Source organism: Pseudochaenichthys georgianus, chromosome 21 (genome assembly GCF_902827115.2).
Source record: "Pseudochaenichthys georgianus chromosome 21, fPseGeo1.2, whole genome shotgun sequence".
Classification (NCBI taxonomy): domain Eukaryota; kingdom Metazoa; phylum Chordata; class Actinopteri; order Perciformes; family Channichthyidae; genus Pseudochaenichthys; species Pseudochaenichthys georgianus.
In genome coordinates this window covers 15698055-15718849 of record NC_047523.1, presented here as the reverse complement: position 1 = coordinate 15718849, position 20795 = coordinate 15698055, and the positions used below count along the sequence as shown (strand labels likewise).

At 42.2% G+C, this 20795-nt stretch overlaps 1 protein-coding gene across 1 annotated transcript in view; it reads right to left on the bottom strand.

The window, feature by feature from the left end:
- LOC117466354 (low-density lipoprotein receptor-related protein 1B-like) overlaps positions 1-20795 on the bottom strand; it is a 351481-nt gene that overhangs the window by 214519 nt on the left and 116167 nt on the right. Inside the window, 1 exon segment of the mRNA XM_034109562.1 lies at positions 6689-6826. Within this exon segment, the coding sequence (XP_033965453.1) occupies positions 6689-6826 (138 nt within the window).

The window sequence follows — 20795 nt, the reverse complement described above, 5'->3', positions numbered from 1 at the left end:
TATATATAGTCAAGGTTGCGTTGCTGACATTCACTTTGAGACAGCCATGTTGAGTTGGCTTCAATCTATCAGTGATCTTTGATGACACAGCTGCCATCATGTTACAGTCTCCAGCAAGATCCCTTCGCTCAAAATATCAGGATGCAAACCCTAGAGCTCAGAAGTGACAACTATTTATATTTCTACTCATTGATTTTGTCATGACTGTTTGTTCCCCGCAACAAAAACAAATGCTTTTTTAAGTCTCCCTTCCATTGGCAAAGAACAAAATGGTGACTGTATGAACTTTGAGTGAGCAGACGTTGATTTAGCCTGGAATCAGAATGAAGCTCTTATTTTGCATCTAAGGCCTAATGCCAAGCCATATACTTTAACAAAGTGTCCAAATGTCGCTTCCAATAACTCCAAGCTGTTTATTTTATACACACTACTACACAGTGTTCATTAAGGAAGAGATTTGTTTATGTTCACTTTCTGGCGCTACCCTAAAGATAACATTTGTTTAAGTCTGACATTTGTCGTCCTTAATGCAAGCAGTAGAGACTTCAGAGATCCCACGGCACAGCCTGGAGCATACGATTTAGAGTGAGCAAGTTTCCTGAAGGTGAACAAAAAAGAGTTGGTGGTTTTCCATCTGGGCACCTTCATATCAAGGGCCTCTCGGGACGCGCGGCATGTTTATTCATAAGAGGTGGGCAGGAACAGGAGTGGGAGAAAAAAAGTTTTGTAAGAGACCCAGCTGGTAGCCTACAACTTCTCTTTGGTGACCTCAATTTCTCGTGCTACCCGATGAGTCCCGTCTGTCCGTGTGGGACTAAGCATACACTGCAGTAAGTGTCATGTGAGTCAAGTTAAGCAAGGTTGAAGACAGAGAAAAACTGTAAAGACGGTGAGATGTCATCTATAACAAGGGTTCCCAAACTTTTCAGCCCGCGACCCCCAAAATAACAGTGCCAGAGACTGGCGACCCCCCACTATCACGTGGTGACTGGAAGAAAAAGAAAAACGTGTGCACAGGACGCACGCACTAATAGTCGTATCCAAACACACGCATAACGACAACACACAAGAACAGAACAGCCTGACAACCATGATATGATTTTACATATAGCAATTTAATATAAGATAACAGCAGAACTCGTGAGTCAAAGTAATCTCCATGTAAATTAGGAGAACATTGTTGCGGTGTAAACTTTAAAGACATAAACTGTAGTAAACATATGAACATTGTTGCGGTGCATATTTACATTTGGGGAATACGCTATGTTTCAGCGTTAATCTCACCTAATGACATACTTGCCAACCCTCCCGATTTTCGCGGGAAACTCCCGATTTCATAGCCCTCTCCCGATTTCCTCTCGAGGTCATATTTCTCCCGCATTTCTCCCGCATTTCTCCCGATTTCTGACAAAATCAGATTTACTCAGGAGGACTGTTTCCACTCGGACTTTAATAAAGCTACACCATAGTTTGCTCCAGCGGGGTGCAAAACAGCATGTCCTCATCAAGTTTTCCATCAAAACTGTATCTGGCGAAAACAAGCAGTTGGGCAGAGTTTGACATATCTGTGGATTCGTCTAACTGCAAAGCATATTTCCCTTTCTTCACTCTGTCAATCAGCTGACACTTGATATCCTGGGCCATGTCCGTGATGCGCCGGGATATGGTCCCGTCAGACAGCGGCACTGCTTCCAGCTCCCGTGCCTGTTTATCCCCATGCATTGCCCTACTCATAGCGATAGCAGCAGGTTTAATTAGGGTTTCCCCGATTGTGTGTCGCTTTTTTGCCTGTGCATTTAAATATGCCACCTCATATGATGCCTTTTGAGCCTTGGTAGGGATTGTTGCTTGGTTAGTTATAACTTTCTTTTGGCCTTGCAATTCTCTCTGCTTTCGGCGGAAAAAGCTGCTGGTTTAGTAGCAAGAGAGGGGTGCTTCGTGTTTAAATGTCTGAGCATTTTTACGGGCTTTAAGCTCTCATGTGCAAGAACCTCAGTGCACACTACACATTGGGGATGTTGTGCTTCATTGATAATGAGGCATGTGAATCCGTACTGGATGTATTCCTCTCGATACTTTCGACACTTGGATGAAGGCTTGTCTGACTGCTTATGGACCGCCTTACGGTTGTCGTCCTCCTCCTCCTCCTCCCGCGCAAGAAGTCGACAGCCTTTGTGATGGCGGCTCTCCGCTCTCCTCCGCAGCCTTCTCCGCTGGCCTGTCTGCCTTCTCACTAGTTGGTATTAACCAACGTTTCATTTTGAAAAATGTATTAAAGATCTGTTCAGAAGAACTATACTAGTATAGTTGATGTGTGTTTTACTGATATTTACTGTGGTGCTGTAAAGTGACCTTTGAGCTGCAAATGACTGTCTTAAATCTGTCAGAATCAAAATTCCTTTATTTGTCCCGCTTACCTATTAAACAGACTTACATAATACAAAATGTCTATGCACACGTTATTATTATTAATAATAATAAAAATAATAATTATTTAAAAATATATTTTAAATTTTTTTTTTTTTTTTTTTTAAAACACCTCAGGGGTCACATCAAGAGGATTCTGAAAATATCTCGCGACCCCCCCGTCAGGGTCTCGGGGGTCGCGACCCCCACTTTGGGAACCCCTGATCTATAACATGAAAGCCTACAAAGACAACAAATTCAAGACTAATGTTTTCTTTGAGAGATAATCAATATGTCCACTGCTTCAGGCAAGGAGGCTGAAGACTGCAGTGTTGCATTAAGAGGAGGATTGTTAGCATTCGGGTCACACAGTCCTACACATCAGATAGGGCCTTTAAAAAAAGAATTTAGAACACCTAGGTGCCATGTTGACTATTCATTGACAAGGGCTCGGTGAAAAGACATCAGTCAGACAAGAAAAGTGGATGTATGCAGTTCAAAAGGCTAAGTCGGTGTCGTACCCTCAGCATTGATGCAAAGGCCAGAGAAAGGGGTTTCAAAGAATGAGTGCAGGACTCCCCTCAGAGAGAGTTTGCCCCCACCCCGCCTTTGGCTTCCTTTCCTTTATGCCTCTAGGGATCATGAATATGGTATTCAAATCCATGGTAAGTCTGCATTAGATTCGGGATAGCTTAATATTGCTACAACATTATTGCAGAATACACCAAAAACTGAAAAATAAACATCGTCCTAATTTTACGGCATTTTTTACTTGAGGAAAGTGGAAAACTGTACAGTAAATTATCTCTTACCAAATCACATATATTAGCTATTCTACATGATCTTATTTTGATAACACATGTAATAACTAATGTCTTATTCTTTCAGATTCCATTCAATGAGCCTGAAACTAATTTGAGACCCTTTAGGGAGGAACCGCCTCTCTCTGCTGTAGATCAATCCGTGATAATAAATACATAAATATTTAAATAAAAGACTGATCATGAGATAGCTATCGGAAGTGAACACAAAAGCAGATGTTGCTTGAGATATAGCAGATATAAAGAGTGATACAAATCCAAAATGTGTGAACAGCATTTAATGAGACAATATTATCGTTTTTGGCAGAGGAAGAAGATATGTGGTGTGTTCTATCATTTAGACATTACAGTTAAAAAATGTGTGTGTGTAGTGAGCAATTAATAAAATGTATTGCAACTTTGCGATTATAGGCTTTTGGAAGGTTGGGTGCATCTACATCTACATCTCAAAAAAGGCCATTATTTACTTACATTAATGTCAACACCTGCCCAATTTAGTCAATTGAATGGTGGTTATTCGTGGTAAATACTGCAGTAAATGTAGAGTCTTCCTTACTGTCAAAGAAAGTATGAGAATATGCAACACATCTCCTGTTTGGTAGGCTTGGCCTTTAAAATATTTTAACACTAACGCTTTCAACAAAAGATACTGTATAACGATGCAAAGTGCTACAGTATACAGCTGAGTGCATTTGTGCCTCTGGATTTAAAGGGAATTCAAGTGTGGCTATTTTCTATTTAGCTGGACATTAGAGGGCTTGAAAAACATGGTTTATAAAAACACTTGAAGCTTGTGAAAAGATCAGAGTATTATACCCAAGATCGTAGCATACACTGCTGGGTATTTGAGGCATTAAAAGAGAAGAGAAGGTAATGTTTTTGCAATGAAATACTTGTTGTTCCTCAGCACTTTGGTCTATCTTTCTTTAATCTCCAATTGCAAGTTGCACAGATTTACTTTTAGAGGAAGTTCAAGGATGTCCTTGTGCTGTTGTTTTGTACCAAACACACACACAAACCTTCAAAAGAAAATCCATAGCCCTCACATGATACAACAACTTGAAACTTAAATCATACTTTACTTGTTTGCAAGAACTTTATGAGAGTGTTTTCAAATTGGTTTCCTTTTAAGGTATCTATAAAGGCTCCCACTATAACAAAAACACAACTATGACCCAATAACACTGGCTTTCCTTAATGTTAAAGATTACAATTGGAATACATTCCCAGGGTGGATGACTCTGCAATAGTCAGAGGTATCTAAAAATATTAGAGTTGAATAACTACACAAAACATACTGATTTTATACTTTTCACAAAGCCATCAAACATGATGCATCATTTATTAAAACATTTCAAAAAGAATAAAAGTAAGGTATTCTGGTCTATTGTCAATGGGAAGAGGAGTCTTTAAAAAACCTATATACTTGCTAATTTCAGTAGAAAAAGTGTATAATAGAGAGAGGAATGCAAAAACAATAAGCAGTCAGAATGTTTACCAATACTTCAGTACGTGTGAAGGATTTCTTCTCATGAACATATATATTGTTAACAAGGTGGCTGATAATTGACATGTTGATCACATTTCCCCTAGAGCATCAGTAGATGAAATGAAATGTTTCTTTGTTGACACACGTTTGCAGTATAGCGAATGGAACGGGAGATATCTGAGAGAACTGCCGGAGTGTTCTACCTAGGCTGACTTGAGCGTTTCTTCCAGATGGGGTTTTGCATTTTAATTTAACCTGACATGACATGAACACAGTATTTAGAGCAGGTTTGCAGACCTCCTATTCTGCTTCGCCGTTTAGTTGGATGAGCAGACCCTTTGGTATTAACCCTGAAGATATGTGTAGCTTAGGGACAATTTGGGCAGATCTGGAAAGTAGCCAGTTCAGGGTATCAAATGTATTCTACTGCAGTTACATTGCAGGTTTTAAAACCACAGGCCTCCATGCAGCCCTAAGGAAGGCTGTATAAACCTTTAATATATCCAATTTGTATCCAGATGTAAGGGATATGCATGTCAATGGCATATTTTAAAACCAAAACAGACATATTGCATACTGTTACAATGTCTCTACACTTCAATCAATCGTTGTTAATTATATTCTCTGGTCCAAGGCATTCTACCAAGTAAATAAATCAATGCAAGCAATAATTCAGGGAGTGACTGTGACGGCCCCAGAGCCTGGGGCCTGTGAGTGTGTGTGAATGTTGCAGGTCCTGCGATGGGGTGGAGCTGAAGAGACCAATCAGCGTGATCGGGGACACCTGGCCGGTGCTACTTAAGCCCAGCTGCCCGGAGTCACCACCCCGTCATGTTTCTCTCCAAGCCTGCTGCGGAGGGACTCACCGTGATCCTTTCCCCTCGTCCACCCTCTGCTGTTTTTGGTGTTGCCGAATAAAGTGCAGAGATTATTGGAAACTTTGAGCGTCTCTCCTGGTTTTTCTGTTGTGGCCAACGGGCCGGTCATAACAGTGACACATTGAAGCAAGACATTTCTGCTCCGTGCCAACAAACAAGCTCTTGGACTCTTCACAGCTCTGAATCAGAGGCTAGCGTATCCTTACACCTACAGTAGCACTCACATATAGACAAAGCCCAGCATGCCTTTAGCTGTCTTACAGGTCAACAAAGGTTGTGCTCTCTGCCAGACAGAGGCCACCGTTGTGCCAAGATTGCAGCAATCACATAGCAGACGCTGTCTTCACAGAAGCCAGGTGCCGATAGCAGCTTGGTATAGCTGCTAAAAAATGCGAGCAACAGCACAAACTTGTGTACAACACCACACCTGGTGCTGCCCTGCTGCTTTTCTTGCCTCTTCTGACAGGAAGGATGATGAGAAGTCACCTTGGCAACCACTCCAACTGCAACACTTGGGAAGAGGCAGCTCATGCCGCAATGGATAAGGGGGTACATGGTTTCTACCAATAGGAGGGTTAGAGGATGGCTTCCGAGGTCTGCAGTCAACATTTCAAAGGAACTTCGGCAATATACTGAACCCCAAATTGCTCCGCTAGGCATTGCCAATAATGAAGATGGGCATTGTGAGTTGCTTTGAATAAAAGCGTCAGCTAAATGGAGTGTAATTAGCATTTACATCACCAACCATCAGGCATTGAGAGTTGAATCTAAGCGTTACAGACGATAGATGGATTAGGCAGTGTGTATCTAAGTGAACGTGAAAACGATCCCTGATCTCCCATAATCAACAAAAGCACACTTTAGCTTAATTTACTCGATTAAAGTTAGGAATCTCCATTACGAGGAGGTACAAGTAAAGCACTTTCTACAGCAATTATTGTACAAATGGAATGTGGATTCAACGTGTGAAATACATTCCACCATCTTAATAAACCAAATACGATGAGCACAATCTGATGAATTTCCATAATTACGAGAATGCTTATTAATTTATGTATTCTAAACCCAAGGCGATAAAAACGATCGGCTCTTACCTCGACAGTGAACTCCTTCGTCATAGCCATCTTCACAGTCCCTGGCCCCATTGCAGAGTTTATTGAAATGAATACACTTTTTTGACCCGATGCACTGTATGTGATTGAGTGGACATCTGATCACCACCTCCTGTGCACCTAAAAGAGAGAAGGGACACAGTGTAAACATAAAAATACTGATATTCCATTTATTCCAACATTAATAATGGTGTACTGTTTCTGCAAAACCAAACGAGCTTTAACAATGTTCCTATCCGCATATGGAGTACAGTGGGAGACCATATGGAACATACATTTGCATGCTTCATTGTCATTATCATTCGTGTTTTTGCAGGCAATACACATTTCTCCCAGTGTTTTTTTAACTGCCTTCTCAAAGTGCTGATACTTCAAGACCCTGTTTTTAAAGGAGGCGGAAGAACCTGTGCATATGCAAATGTATTTATACTTCACACAGCATTGTTCTTCACACACAACAGATGTTCGCCACGCTGCTCTGCGGACGCACTGCTGAAGTCCTGTAACAAACTGCCTGACCATCGCTGCCAGCCAGGCGAACGGCAGAGAGCAGCTGCTTAAGGATTCATGAGGCACATAGGTGACCCTCACTCATGTGGCAGCCACGGGAGCACATAAAACACAGCGCACCACCACTGTAAATGTGTCACATCTCCACCCTAACTACATTGGTATCAATTACCCATGTGCCGCTGCAGCCACTTAACGGAAAGATTTATGGGCTCTGCAACAATCCCCAGAGTTTTCTCGTTCCGAAGGACTCAAACCCAAGCACACTTGGACCGTCTTGACCGGACAGTTACTTATTCACAACATGCTTTTCTACTTTGTAAGGTAAGAGATGCACAATTAATGTGGCTATTACAAAGCATTCATCCAGAGCTGATTTACAGTACAGAACGGATCTGTATTGACACAATAATGACTCACACTAGTTCCTCCGTGGGAGTATTTGTATTGCTTTCAAAGTGAAGCAAAGGGAGGCCTTCTTTTTTAATGAATATTGTTTGGCTTTCTGCTCAAGCCCCAGTGATTCACACTATTTCATTGCCATATTTAGGTAAGTCAAATATAAGTGACCTTGTCTCTGAGTTTATATTTCACACATGAGCAAACTGGCAGCCTCCTCTGCGGAGCTGCAAAATGTCTTTAAATCATCAATCCCTCCCCTCGCTCCTTTCGGGGGGATGTTTGATATTTGTGCTACTTTTCAGACTTCATGTACAAAGGAATGTTTGTAAAATCATTACACATTAAAAGTATATTAAAAATACATGTACACTTTCGATTCCTTCTTCAAAATATCAGACATTTTATGAATTTAAAAAGGGAGAAAAACACTTTTTGAAAACGTTTGGAATCAAACTCAAATACCCTGTAGATTCTTTTGTCGTACATTTCAAAACACATATTTTGTTGTACTCACTACAGAGAAAAAACTGTCACGGGATGTTTCACCCAGTGCCACACTTTAGGAAATGTCCATTTGGCAAATGTGCTATTTAACACCGAGCTACAAGGGTCTCTGACAACGTAACAGCGCTGTCAGCCTCTCTCCTTGCTATCTCGCCACATGGGTTATAATCTAATGTGATAAGGGGAGGGATGGTGCATGAATATTCAGTGGCTCTGATCTGTCATGCAGGGGTACACAGATGGTCTCTCAACGGCTGAGGTATTCAGAATTCCTCCGGCAATTCCCAAACTACTGTACTATGTTGGATGATCGCTCAAAGTCGTGCAAAACAGGATAATACACCACGCCGTGTATCGCATCCTCTGACAGCTATACCGGGGCTTCTCTCACCTAAGATTCCCACTACGTAGCGCTGGAGGATGCTTAATGTAAACATCCTTCAGATCAGTTCAGGCAAGAGATTACCTCAGGCAATCTACAGTGCAGTGACTATGAACAAAGCTGGAATGTCTTGTACGAGGAAAATAAATGTGTAAGATTAGGAAAATGCACTCATAATTACAACTCTCTGCAGGCCTGCAGTGATAATGAGCTGTGAGATAAACATCTTTGGGATCAAATACTTTTAAAATATCATGTGATATACTGAATTTGTAATTATTTGTGTTTTATTCAGGTTGATTTGATTGGCAACTCGGATTGCAACAACACACATTCTAGAAATCACAGAAGGCCAGCAAATATCATTAAATGAAAAACTAAAAGGATGCACTAACAGAATAATGGATGTTAATGACGCATAGTTTAATAGGACATCTAATCTGCCAACATACCATATTGTAAGCACGTTAGCCTAGGTGTGCAATGTGACGTTCTTTAAGGAAATTAAACTGTAGCACATAGTTAGAGTTTAGAGGAAGTAAACATGCGAGCCAGAGTTAATGGAAACAAATCAGAGGCAAACTAATTATGGTTTGTTTCTCAAGGCTTTAACTCAGTTGAGTACACATCCATTTAATTGAAAATGTTTCTTGTTCTTTTTTTTTAAATCAGCAAAATCACACTGGTCCACTTCCACTCTCGCAGGCGGGTAGCAAGCTAGAACTGTGTTTGTTATTACTAGATAGATAGAAAACATGTTGAAAACAGATCAACTGAATTAGATCCCTGTTGTGTTAGGCAATCGCTGGTGTAGAAATCTTAAGTCATTTTAGATTAAAACGGCAAGGAACCAGTAATAGCTCGATAAATGAATAATGTCCAGAGATGAAAAAAATGCAGGCATACTTAAACACCAGTTTAATCATAACACCTTGAGTGTAAGGAAGATGTTCCCCTGGGAAGTACAATTAAATTACAGTGTGATTTGTTTATTCAGGTAAAGCGGGATGCATTTAACTTCATCATCAATATTTATGACCGTGAATTAAACCATCCCATCTAGTGTAAATACTGCTCATATATTATTAAAAACCTATATTTCTGTTGTGCTGAACACGATTGCAGGCCTTTACATGGCTCTAATACCTTTGTAAAGTTTGCCGATGACACAACGGTGGTCGGCCTCATCAGCAACAATGATGAAGCAAATCAGAGGTCGACAGCAAGACCAAGGAGCTGATTGTGGACTTTAGAATGTCAAAGGGCAGCACACACACCCATCAACGTCACAGAGTTTGAATGTCTCACCGGTTTCAAAGTTATTGGTGACATCACTTAGGACCACTTCTGGGCTCCCCAGTGTCTCTTCTTCCTGAGGGGAACAAGGTAAGCTGTCTCCTAACATTCTGGTGAACTTCTAACACTGCACGATTCAGAGCATCCTCACTATTCACATCACGGTCTGGTACAGGCAACAGCGCTACCGCAAACCGGAAACAACTGCAGAGGGTGGTGAAAACGGCAAAGCGCATCACCGCTACTCCACTCCCTGCCGTTGATACAACATATCACACATTCTCCCCTTCCCTCTGGGAGGCGCTACAGGAACCTCCACACCAGGACCAGCAGCAAGGAAGAGCTTCTTCCCTTCTAATATCATCTAGCTGAACAATGACAGCCGCCCCTCCCCCTACCCTGGATAACCAGGGACTGACTGTCAAGTACAGACTTGTTTGTATTTATAAAAGTGTCTAAATGGCAATTTTTTCTAAAGAATACTCACATTTTTTTGTATTATTAAATACAATACCGGTCAATAACTGATAGTATATTCATATTTATTACGCGTATAGTGTCTGTATTATACTGTATATGTGTATACCTGATCTATAGTGTATTCCATACACATCTATTTATAATGTGTATACCTCTTTAAACTGTTTTAAGTGTAAATACTTCAGTTTTTTTTTATATCTGTCATATGTATATATTTATATTAGACTTTACTGCTACTTTTCCAGTTCTGGTTAGATGCTTACTGCATTTCCTTGTTTTACTACTTGTAATCTGTGCAATGACAATAACGTTTAATCTAATCTAATCATACCTAAAACATAATTTGCACCAAAGGTCCTTAAGAAGTGATTTGTGTAGCTGCGCAATCTTAGATGTTAGGACATGTTAATTAAAAATCATGCTGCTCTTCACCGACAGTAAAGGAGTGGATGAGGATGAATCAGTTGGGCCAAACTAATATCTTTTCTTAATGTAAAATGAGAGGTTTCTTGGGGGGATATTCCAGCAGCTATGTTCATTATGATAATCACTGTAATCTGAGCGGGTGCAAATTTGTCCAGAATAATGAATTTCTGAGAGAAAATAACCTATTAGCAGGGGAAGCTCCTTGAACTTCTGCGTACGGAGATTTATCCTATCCACATTTAATTTTCTTAATATATGTTTGTGAATTGATGATCAAAGTAGCATCCTGATGCCTGACCTATGAAGAATATCCATAATGGCTTCATAACAGTAATAGGTTCCTCTGTGGTAGATCCCACAATGACGATGATATTACAGTAGTTACTGTATGTACTCTCATTATTGTTACAAATCACTAATCTAATCATAGGCATAAGTACAATTTGTTTGAATTGAAGATGAAATATCAGAAACAGCCTAGACAGCATTAGCGATGACTCACTGCATTGTGGGTACAGCTATTTACCGTGAAGGTGTTACGACTGGAGCACACAAAAACTGATGGGACCCAAATGCACGACTCTAGACAAAAGATGATTCAAAAAAAGGTTTTACTGTGATGATAAAACAAGGTAATCCATTCACAAGGTTCAAAACGATCTGGCACTTGGCACAGGGAACACACAGAATATATACAGAAGCAAGGGACTCCACAGGTGCAAACAATAAGGGCGGGGCAGGTAATCAGGTCCGTGGACAAACAGGCAAGGTAGGAATCGAACTACCTGAAATGAGAAATGACAAAGTAAAACAGGAAATGGCAGACACGGACTTGACAATATAGACTCACAGAGAAATAATACTAACAGATCTGACGAGACACAACAGTACCCCCTCCTCTACGGCCGACTCCGGACGGCCCAGAGTCCTGTGGATTAAGTCTGAAAAAGTCCTTTATCAGTTTCTGATCCACAACAAAACTTGCTGGTACCCACGACCGATGTTCTGGACCGTATCCTTTCCAGTCTACAAGGAACTGTCGGCCGCGTCCTCTCTTCCTGACTGCTAGCAGTTTCTTGACGTCATATATCAGACCGCCGTCTAACATCCGGGGGGGGAGGAGGAGGCTTGGATGGAGGAACCAAACGACTCTCCCGAACCGGTTTGACTTTGGCAACATGAAAGGTCGGATGGACTCTCAAGGACCTGGGCAGGCGCAGGCGAACAGCCACCGGGTTAACAACTTTCGTTATGGGAAACGGACCCACAAACCTCGGAGCCAGCTTCCTGGAGGCCACACACAGGGGCAGATCTCTTGTAGATAGCCAAACCTTCTGCCCGGGTTTGTAGGCAGGTGCCGGACGACGATGTCGATCTGCTGTCTTTTTCATGCGAGCAGCACTCTTCAGGAGAACCTGGCGAGCTCCTGCCCAGACTCTGTGACACCGCCTCACCAGGGCATGTGCTGACGGTACAGTCACTTCCTTCTCTACTTCCGGAAACAGAGGAGGTTGGTAACCATAGGCGCAGTGAAAAGGGGAGAGACCCGTGGCAGATGTAGGTTGGGTGTTGTGGGCATACTCCACCCATATCAGCTGCTTGCTCCAAGTTGTGGGATTCTGGGACACCAGACACCGTAAACACGTCTCCAGTTCCTGGTTGATCCTCTCTGATTGACCATTAGCCTGTGGGTGGTAACCAGATGTGAGGCTGGGAGTGGCTCCTATCAGGCTGCAGAACTCCTTCCAAAACTGGGAAACGAACTGCGGCCCACGGTCTGACACCACATCTCGAGGAAATCCATGCAGCCTGAAAACATGAGATAAGAGCGCTTCTGCTGTCTCTTTAGCAGAGGGAGATTTGGGCATGGGGATAAAGTGAGTCATTTTGGTAAATCTGTCAACAACAGTGCAAATGGTGGTGTTACCTGCAGAGGGAGGCAGTCCAGTGACAAAATCCAGCGAGATGTCAGACCATGGGCGGCTTGGAATGGACAAAGGTTGCAGTAGACCCATAGGAGACTGGGTAGAGGTCTTATTCCGAGCACAGGTAGTGCAGGCTGCCACATACTCAGTAACCTCCTTCTCCATTTTAGGCCACCAAAACCTTTGCTTTATCATGTACATAGTTCGTCTGATACCTGGATGACATGTTAATACAGATGTGTGAGCCCAGTGAATCACATCAGAACGGACAGGTGGGGGAACAAAGAGACGGTTAGGGGGGCCACCACTGGGTACGGTTTTTCCCTCTAAAGCTTGATTTACCTTAGCCTCAATTGGCCATGTCACCCCTCCTATCACCTGAGTGGGCGGTAAAATGGACTCTGTCTCCTTGGAAAGAGCCTCTGGGTCAAAAAGCCTGGATAACGCGTCTGGTTTGGCGTTCTGTGAGCCAGGACGGTAGGAGAGAGTGAAGTTAAACCTATTGAAAAATAAGGTCCATCGTGCCTGTCTGGAGTTTAACCTCTTAGCCTTGCGTATGTACTCCAAATTTTTGTGGTCTGTCCACACAATAAATGGCTGTTTTGCCCCTTCTAGCCAGTGCCTCCACTCATCCAGTGCTACCTTCACGGCTAATAACTCTCTATTGCCTACATCATAGTTCCGTTCAGCCGCAGTCAACTTACGGGAAAGGTAGGCACATGGATGGAGCTTACTGTCTTTCTCTGCCCTCTGTGAGAGGACCGCCCCGATGCCCTCGTTGGAGGCATCCACCTCCACCGTGAACTGCCGTTGGGAATCCGGGATGGTAAGTATTGGAGCTGTAGTGAAAACTTTTTTCAACTTCTGGAAGGCCTGGTCTGCCTGTGGGGTCCACACAAACTGAACAGAAGGAGAGGTGAGTACATAGGAGCGGCAATAGAACTAAAATTCCTAACAAACTTCCTGTAGAAGTTAGCAAATCCAAGGAATTGTTGGACTTTTTTCCTGGAAGAGGGTGTGGGCCATTCAGCCACAGCGCTCACTTTAGCAGGATCCATCATTATCTGGTCAGGACCCAGGATGAAACCCAGAAATGAAGTGGAACTGACGTGGAACTCACATTTTTCAGCCTTAACATAAAGTTGATTGTCCAACAACTTTCTTAATACCTGACGAACATGCGAAACGTGTGAACCTTCATCACGGGAAAAAATCAGGATATCATCAAGATAGACAAAAACAAAATGATTCAAAAATTCCCTCAACACATCATTTATGAGAGCCTGAAAAACGGCAGGTGCATTTGTTAGACCAAAAGGCATTACCAGATACTCATAATGTCCGCTTGGAGTGTTGAAACCAGTCTTCCACTCGTCCCCCTCCCGTATCCTCACCAAGTGGTAAGCGTTACGCAGGTCAAGTTTTGAAAAAACTCTAGCTCCTTTCAACAGTTCAAACGCTGAGGTCATAAGCGGGAGGGGGTACCTGTTCTTGATGGTTATGTCGTTTAGGGGGCTGTAGTCGATGCAAGGTCTTAGGGATCCATCTTTCTTCTCAACGAAGAAAAAACCAGCTCCGGCGGGAGATAACGAGGGACGGATAAGACCCGTTTTGAGAGAGCCGTCTATGTACTCTCTCATAGACTCTCTCTCTGGAGCTGAGAGAGAGTACAGTCTTCCCTTGGGCAAGGGGGACCCAGGCAGGAGATCGATGGCGCAGTCATAGGTGCGATGAGGAGGAAGGGATGTCGCTTTAGTTTTATTGAACACCTCCTTGAGATCTCGGTAGCAGCTGGGTACGTTCGAAAGGTCAGGGAAGTCTGAGTCTTGATTATCTTCATGTTCCCTGTCATTGTCTATAATGGGCTCTCTGACAATTTTAGCAGTCTTGCTCCTGAAACACGAATGAGAGCATTCGCTTCCCCACCCCAAAACCTTACCAGTCCGCCAATCAATGTGAGGGTTATGTTTGCACAACCAGGGATAGCCCAGAATTACTGCATGCTGTGCAGAATTAAACAGATGAAAAGTCATATACTCTGAGTGTTCATGATCAATGGTTATTTTAAGAGGCATGGTTCTATGAGTCACTTTGCACATGAGAGTACCGTCCAGAGCGCTAGCTTCAAGTGTCTGAGTCAATGGCACGGAGGCAATTTTCAAACGTTTAGCTAACCCCCAGTCCATAAGGTTAGCGTCAGCCCCTGAATCTACAAGTACTTTCAAAGCTATGCTGTGCTCATTATTACTAACCTCAACCTGGGTCATGGATCGTGAAGGGAAATCTGCGGTTGTCAATCGGCTCACCAGCACCCTCCGTCTTACTGGTAAGCCCCGTCTTTTAACGGGCAGGCTCCCAGGAAATGTCCCTGCTTCCCACAGTAGAAACATAAACGCTCCCGGAGGCGCCGCTGCTTTTCCTCTGGAGACAGCCTGGCCCTTCCGAGCTGCATGGGTTCCTCTTCTGTGTTCCCCGAAGCAGGTTTCACGGTAGTAGAGGAATTGTGGGTCCGAAATCCGGGTCGTAGTGGAGATCGTGCAGGAGGTGGCGCTTTCCTGGCTTTCTCCCTCCGTCGCTCTTGCAGCCTAGTGTCTGTGCGTATAGCCAAGGCGATCATACGGTCCAAATCCGGCGGAAGATCAAGAGGAACAAGAAGATCCCGCACAGAGTCACTGAGTCCGCTCAAAAACATATCGTATAGTGCGTCTTCATTCCAACCACTGTCCGTGGCCAAAGTACGAAAATCAATGGCGTAGTCAGACACACTCTGATTCTGCTGGGAGATCTGTGTCAGGGCTCTGGCAGCTTCTCTCCCCGGTGTGGTTCGGTCAAAGATCTTTTTTATAGTCTCAGTGAATAGTTGGAGAGATTTACACACCGGAGACTCCCGTGCCCACTCCGCCGTAGCCCAGGCTTCCGCTCTTCCCGTGAGGTGGGACACAACAAACGCCACCTTGGCTAGATCACTGGGGAAAGCAGCAGGCTGGCAGGTAAAATGTAGGTCACACTGCGTTAGGAATGGACTGCAGTTACCGGACTCGCCCGAAAACTTCGCTGGAGGAGCAAGACGAATCATGGAAGCTGGCATGGAAAAAACAGCTGTAGGCTCTGGGGCCGGGGCAGCCACGTTGGAAGGAGCGGCAGGCACACTATCCAACCGTGTGAGTACATTATGGAGCTGTTCAGCCAGGTGATTAATTTGTGTTGTAACTACGCCACGAAACTCACTCTGGCTGCTAGTCAGGGTCATTACTCCCTGGTTTATGTCCTTCATTTCTTCCTCCTGCTGCCGCAGACGTTGAGCCTGAGAGCAGAGCGCTGCCCTCAGGGTTTGAGAGTCGGCTGAGTCCATTTGTTGGCCAGATCGTAATGTTACGACTGGAGCACACAAAAACTGATAGGACCCAAATGCACGACTCTAGACAAAAGATGATTCAAAAAAAGGTTTTACTGTGATGATAAAACAAGGTCATCCATTCACAAGGTTCAAAACGATCTGGCACTTGGCACAGGGAACACACAGAATATATACAGAAGCAAGGGACTCCACAGGTGCAAACAATAAGGGCGGGGCAGGTAATCAGGTCCGTGGACAAACAGGCAAGGTAGGAATCGAACTACCTGAAATGAGAAATGACAAAGTAAAACAGGAAATGGCAGACACGGACTTGACAATATAGACTCACAGAGAAATAATACTAACAGATCTGACGAGACACAACAGAAGGCCAGTAGCAACCGAACTTTTGGTGCACCATCCGTTCAAAATGATTGACCTCCAGTATTGCATTGTTCACCTATGTTGAGAAACACTTCACCCTGTACCCAGCATGGCATTCAGCGGTGTAATTGTTAATAGGGGTCTTTTGTCAATACAATAACACAGTTTCTACAAATTCACTGCTAATAAATATGACCTGTAAATCTCAAGCTTCGCTCCACACCGCACTTCCTTTCTCAGCAATGCACAATACACAATATTTCGTCAAGTGTGAAGTCAATTGGATGAACGTTTGTCGAGAAAATCAAGGACAGATAAACGTATAAGGACTCCTTTTATTTAGTTAGATATTGCATATTGTGCACGTAACACGTGTTACTGTGCAGACAGTTCTCAGGTCTATATGTACTGGCATAAGTAACTTGGTACAGGTATGTTGTGCAAGGTCACCAACTCTACATATTGACAGTGAGAGTTTTCATATTATCTCACCCTTCATGTCTATTTTCTCAAGCAACAAAAAGCCAATTTATACCTTATAATGTTGTTGAGCAAAAAGAGGACAGTGGGCGGACGGATAAGAAAGGGCAGCACATTAGTAGCAACTGGTAAAACCAGCATTCACTTGGACAGAAGAAGACTAACACGTCATCAAATAATTGTTAGACATCATATATTAAATATATAAAAGTCTTGTTTAATCACCAAAGTTAAAATAATAAAAATAAAAAACTTTCTTCATCAGGTTTGATTTGAACCACAATAGGCTTTTGCTAAGAGTATTTCTATGACCATAAATATTTTACGTATTTACTGCGTGCGTCTTCACAAGGACTCTAATCTCATTGGAAAATAATATTGCTTAACTCTAAAAGTACTTTATAATAGGATGACCCTGACTATGACCATGTCAAATTTAAAATATATATTTAATGTCCATTATTCGAGCAATTTTTTTAAGTGGGTTATTCTTTTAGTAAATAAAAATGGCAAATGTTCCACAAAAAAAAAAATGCGGGTTCAGGTAGATTTGTAAAGTAAATAAGTAAAGTTCTGCTCCAATAAGTATAACCAGAAAAAAATTAAGCCATTGTATTATACACTTTACTAATTGATATTAGAGAGTGTACTTTTATAACAGTGTAGACACTTTTACACAATGTACACAAGCAAGGATTATTACCGGTTGAAAAGTTTAATAAGAGTTGCATAATATTTTCATTTCATTAAAAGCCAACTTCATATTCAAACATGTGTGATTAATGCAATTTGACTTTGCATTGTTAACTACCCAAATAATTCATGGACGAGCAGTTGGTAAAAACAAACCACGACAGAAGCTGCCGGAAGTGGTTCTACGCTGTTAACATTAATCTGTAGGCTGATAAGCTGCATCACTGGTGTGGAAGAATACATTCAAAGTGTAAAAGCAGGGTCGGCTCCAGAACAAATCGAATGGGGGGGCAATCATTTACACTGCAGTCAACAACCAACACACAAACACCAACACAACTTCAATTTAAAAAAACATGCTGTAAAGTCTATTGTATTTCACACACATTGCAGGGTGTAGTGCTATTGTATAGCGCACCTATGACTTGTGCATACATGCACGGTTGTGGCACGACCACCAAAACAGAAACATATGGACATAGGCCACCATATAAAATGTATTTAGTATCCTATCCATGTGAACATGTTTTAGGTGGGGCATGCTCCCCCGGGAAGATTATTTTAAAATATTGAAGTTAAATGCATGAATCTGGTGCACTTTGAGAGCAAAGTGAAGAGATCTATGGATAGTCTACATCTCTCAGCATCCATATGAAACAGAACTGTAAACAGATTTACTTTTTCTTTATGGATATTTTTACTAATCACTCTCTTTTTAAACTGTATTCTTGTGTTACTGTCCTATAGTATTTCATACCCGTTTTTTTTTTATTCTCTTATTCTTTAATAACTATAATGATCATATAAAGGTATTCCTTGCAAATACTTGTTTACATAAATGGTGACCAAACCGTTTGAGACCCACTGAGATAACCTACACTAAAGTTAACTATCTAAACACTGAGAGAGTCCTTACCTCACTGAGCTGAGGTTATACGGTCCTCTCAGTCTGACAGGAGAGGACTCTCCTCCACCTTGGTGTAGAAACAGCTCTTTATATCCGTTAGCATAGCTAGCTAACCAGTAGCTACTTGTACTGTACTATATCATATTATTTTCGATGGCTTTACTGTATAATCAGTGTAACAGATGAACAGATCGCCACTGGGCTTTCATCTAAACACACAGCCACGTAATGATAACAAAACAAAGGTCGGGGGTCATTGGTCAAGCAAAACACCAATCAGAGAGCAGCAGTGAGCACACCGCAGGCTGTGTTTTATATTTGTATTCTTTATTTCTGATGTATTTCACACAAAAACCTTTAGTGGAAACGTTTTCACTGATATGATTAAAAAAAAAAAAACGGCAAAGTGGCAAGGCTTGTTCACCCTGCGTTGGGGGGGCACAGTGACTCATTTGGGGGGGCATGGCCCGCGAATGACCCCCCATAACGCCGACCCTGTGTAAAAGGCATGAACGTTTCAGTAATTCTACTCATGTGGCTCTTTGCATGTGTGTTTATGCGGTCTGAAGCAAGTGCTCATGGAAAGTAGTGCACTTTTCACCTTTTGATTTAGTCTGTCTGCGGTGAAGCCATTACTGTTGTCACACTTAGAGCTTGAGGATGTTTGGGTTATAGGACGTCTGGGGTCTGTGGTGCTTGGGCTTAACTTTAATAACCGATGGAACATGATGATACATTTATAACTGTCATGTAACAGCAATGCCGGCGAGCAATTTTCACCATATCTCGGCTTGATTTGAGTGCATGGGCTGCTTGTACCCAGCTCTAGGTTCATATCTCAGAGGCAAACAATTCTTGGAAGATTTCTCGAATACTTATCTTGCTACTTGTCATGAACAGTGTGCTTCGTCTGTGAAAATGTGGAACTGAGTTCCATGGCAACAAAGTCAACTTTTGCAGATGAATGTCAATGAAGTACATAAAAGAATGGTTTTGATTACTGCATAATTCCAACAATTGCTTAGTAAGGCTCTCCCCACCAAACCAAACTCTGCTTTTAAAGGCAGGGTGTTCTCGAAGGTCTCTAAAATACTTATTTTCCCTTTCTGACCTTTTTGACGTCCTTGCCATTTGAAATGATTTACTCAGCAGAGAGGGCTTATTTTTGCTGCATTTGTCTGACCCGAGACATATCAACAGTATTTCTTCCGACAGCGATAGAACAGACTTACTATAGCACATCACTGAATGTTGTGATTATTAATAGATTAAGATTTAGAGAAATATGCCAAAGGTGAATGACTATAAGTAGGTGTTGCCTCCCTTCCAAACATCAACAGTACAATGAGCAATCCCTTGACTCCTGACTAATCACATGGAGCTGCTGAGAGGCCGCCAATGGCACAGTATGAACTGGACACTCCCTGGTGGGAAGATGTGTATGTCTTTGAATGATTCTGGAAACACATCGCCAGCATTTGGTGAAGCTCTGCCAACCCTGTACTGCAGCCATCTTCAGTTATGGCTTGTTTCTAGCAGCTGTACACCTTCAGTGTGGTCTTGAGCACACGAAACAAATGATGACTTGGACTAAGGCCAAACTGACTTGGCTAATAAAGAACATTCTAATGATTAGTTCTAAAAACTGAATTGACTTGTCTGTCACCTAAATATCATAAGTGTTCATGAATTGTACTGCATTGGCTTTGTGTCTTTAACAGTGTTGACCAACATCAACTTAAATTAACTTTAACCAGTTAAACCCACGGCCTCGCGTGAGGGGGCAAAATGCAACATCTTGCAAGAAACAGCGTCTGAGGGCTTCTTAACATTTAATAAACTATGAATGTGTCATATCCACTTAACAGGAAGAAACTCAGCTATCAGACAATCTTAACCATCTTTAGCTAAACAAAACAAAAGGGTAATAACAAAGGCTCTGAATTAGCCCTGAGCGACAAAGTGCTAACACACTTAGAACAGAACTCAAGGTAAAATACCCTTATTACTTATCGGATCTGCACAAATAAGATATCGATTAGCAAGCTGAGATTCCACAGATTCCAGACATATAAGTATCCATACTGAGCGATCGGAACTCGACAAAACAAAAACAAACAACAACAAAATAATTAGCTTTACGGAGCCGAAACGGCTAAAAACGTTAGAAAATGTTTTCTGATAAAAAATGGTGTCCAATGGCATTAAAGCGAGAAAAATGCTGCTGAAGGTTAATCCATAGGTTAATCCAATGTGTCTGTCACTTTGAAATGATTACTGATAATCCATTTTTATGTCAATAACGGAGATTTCATATACGATAGTTACTAGAGTGTATGACAGCTTCCAGCTACGGGGCATTC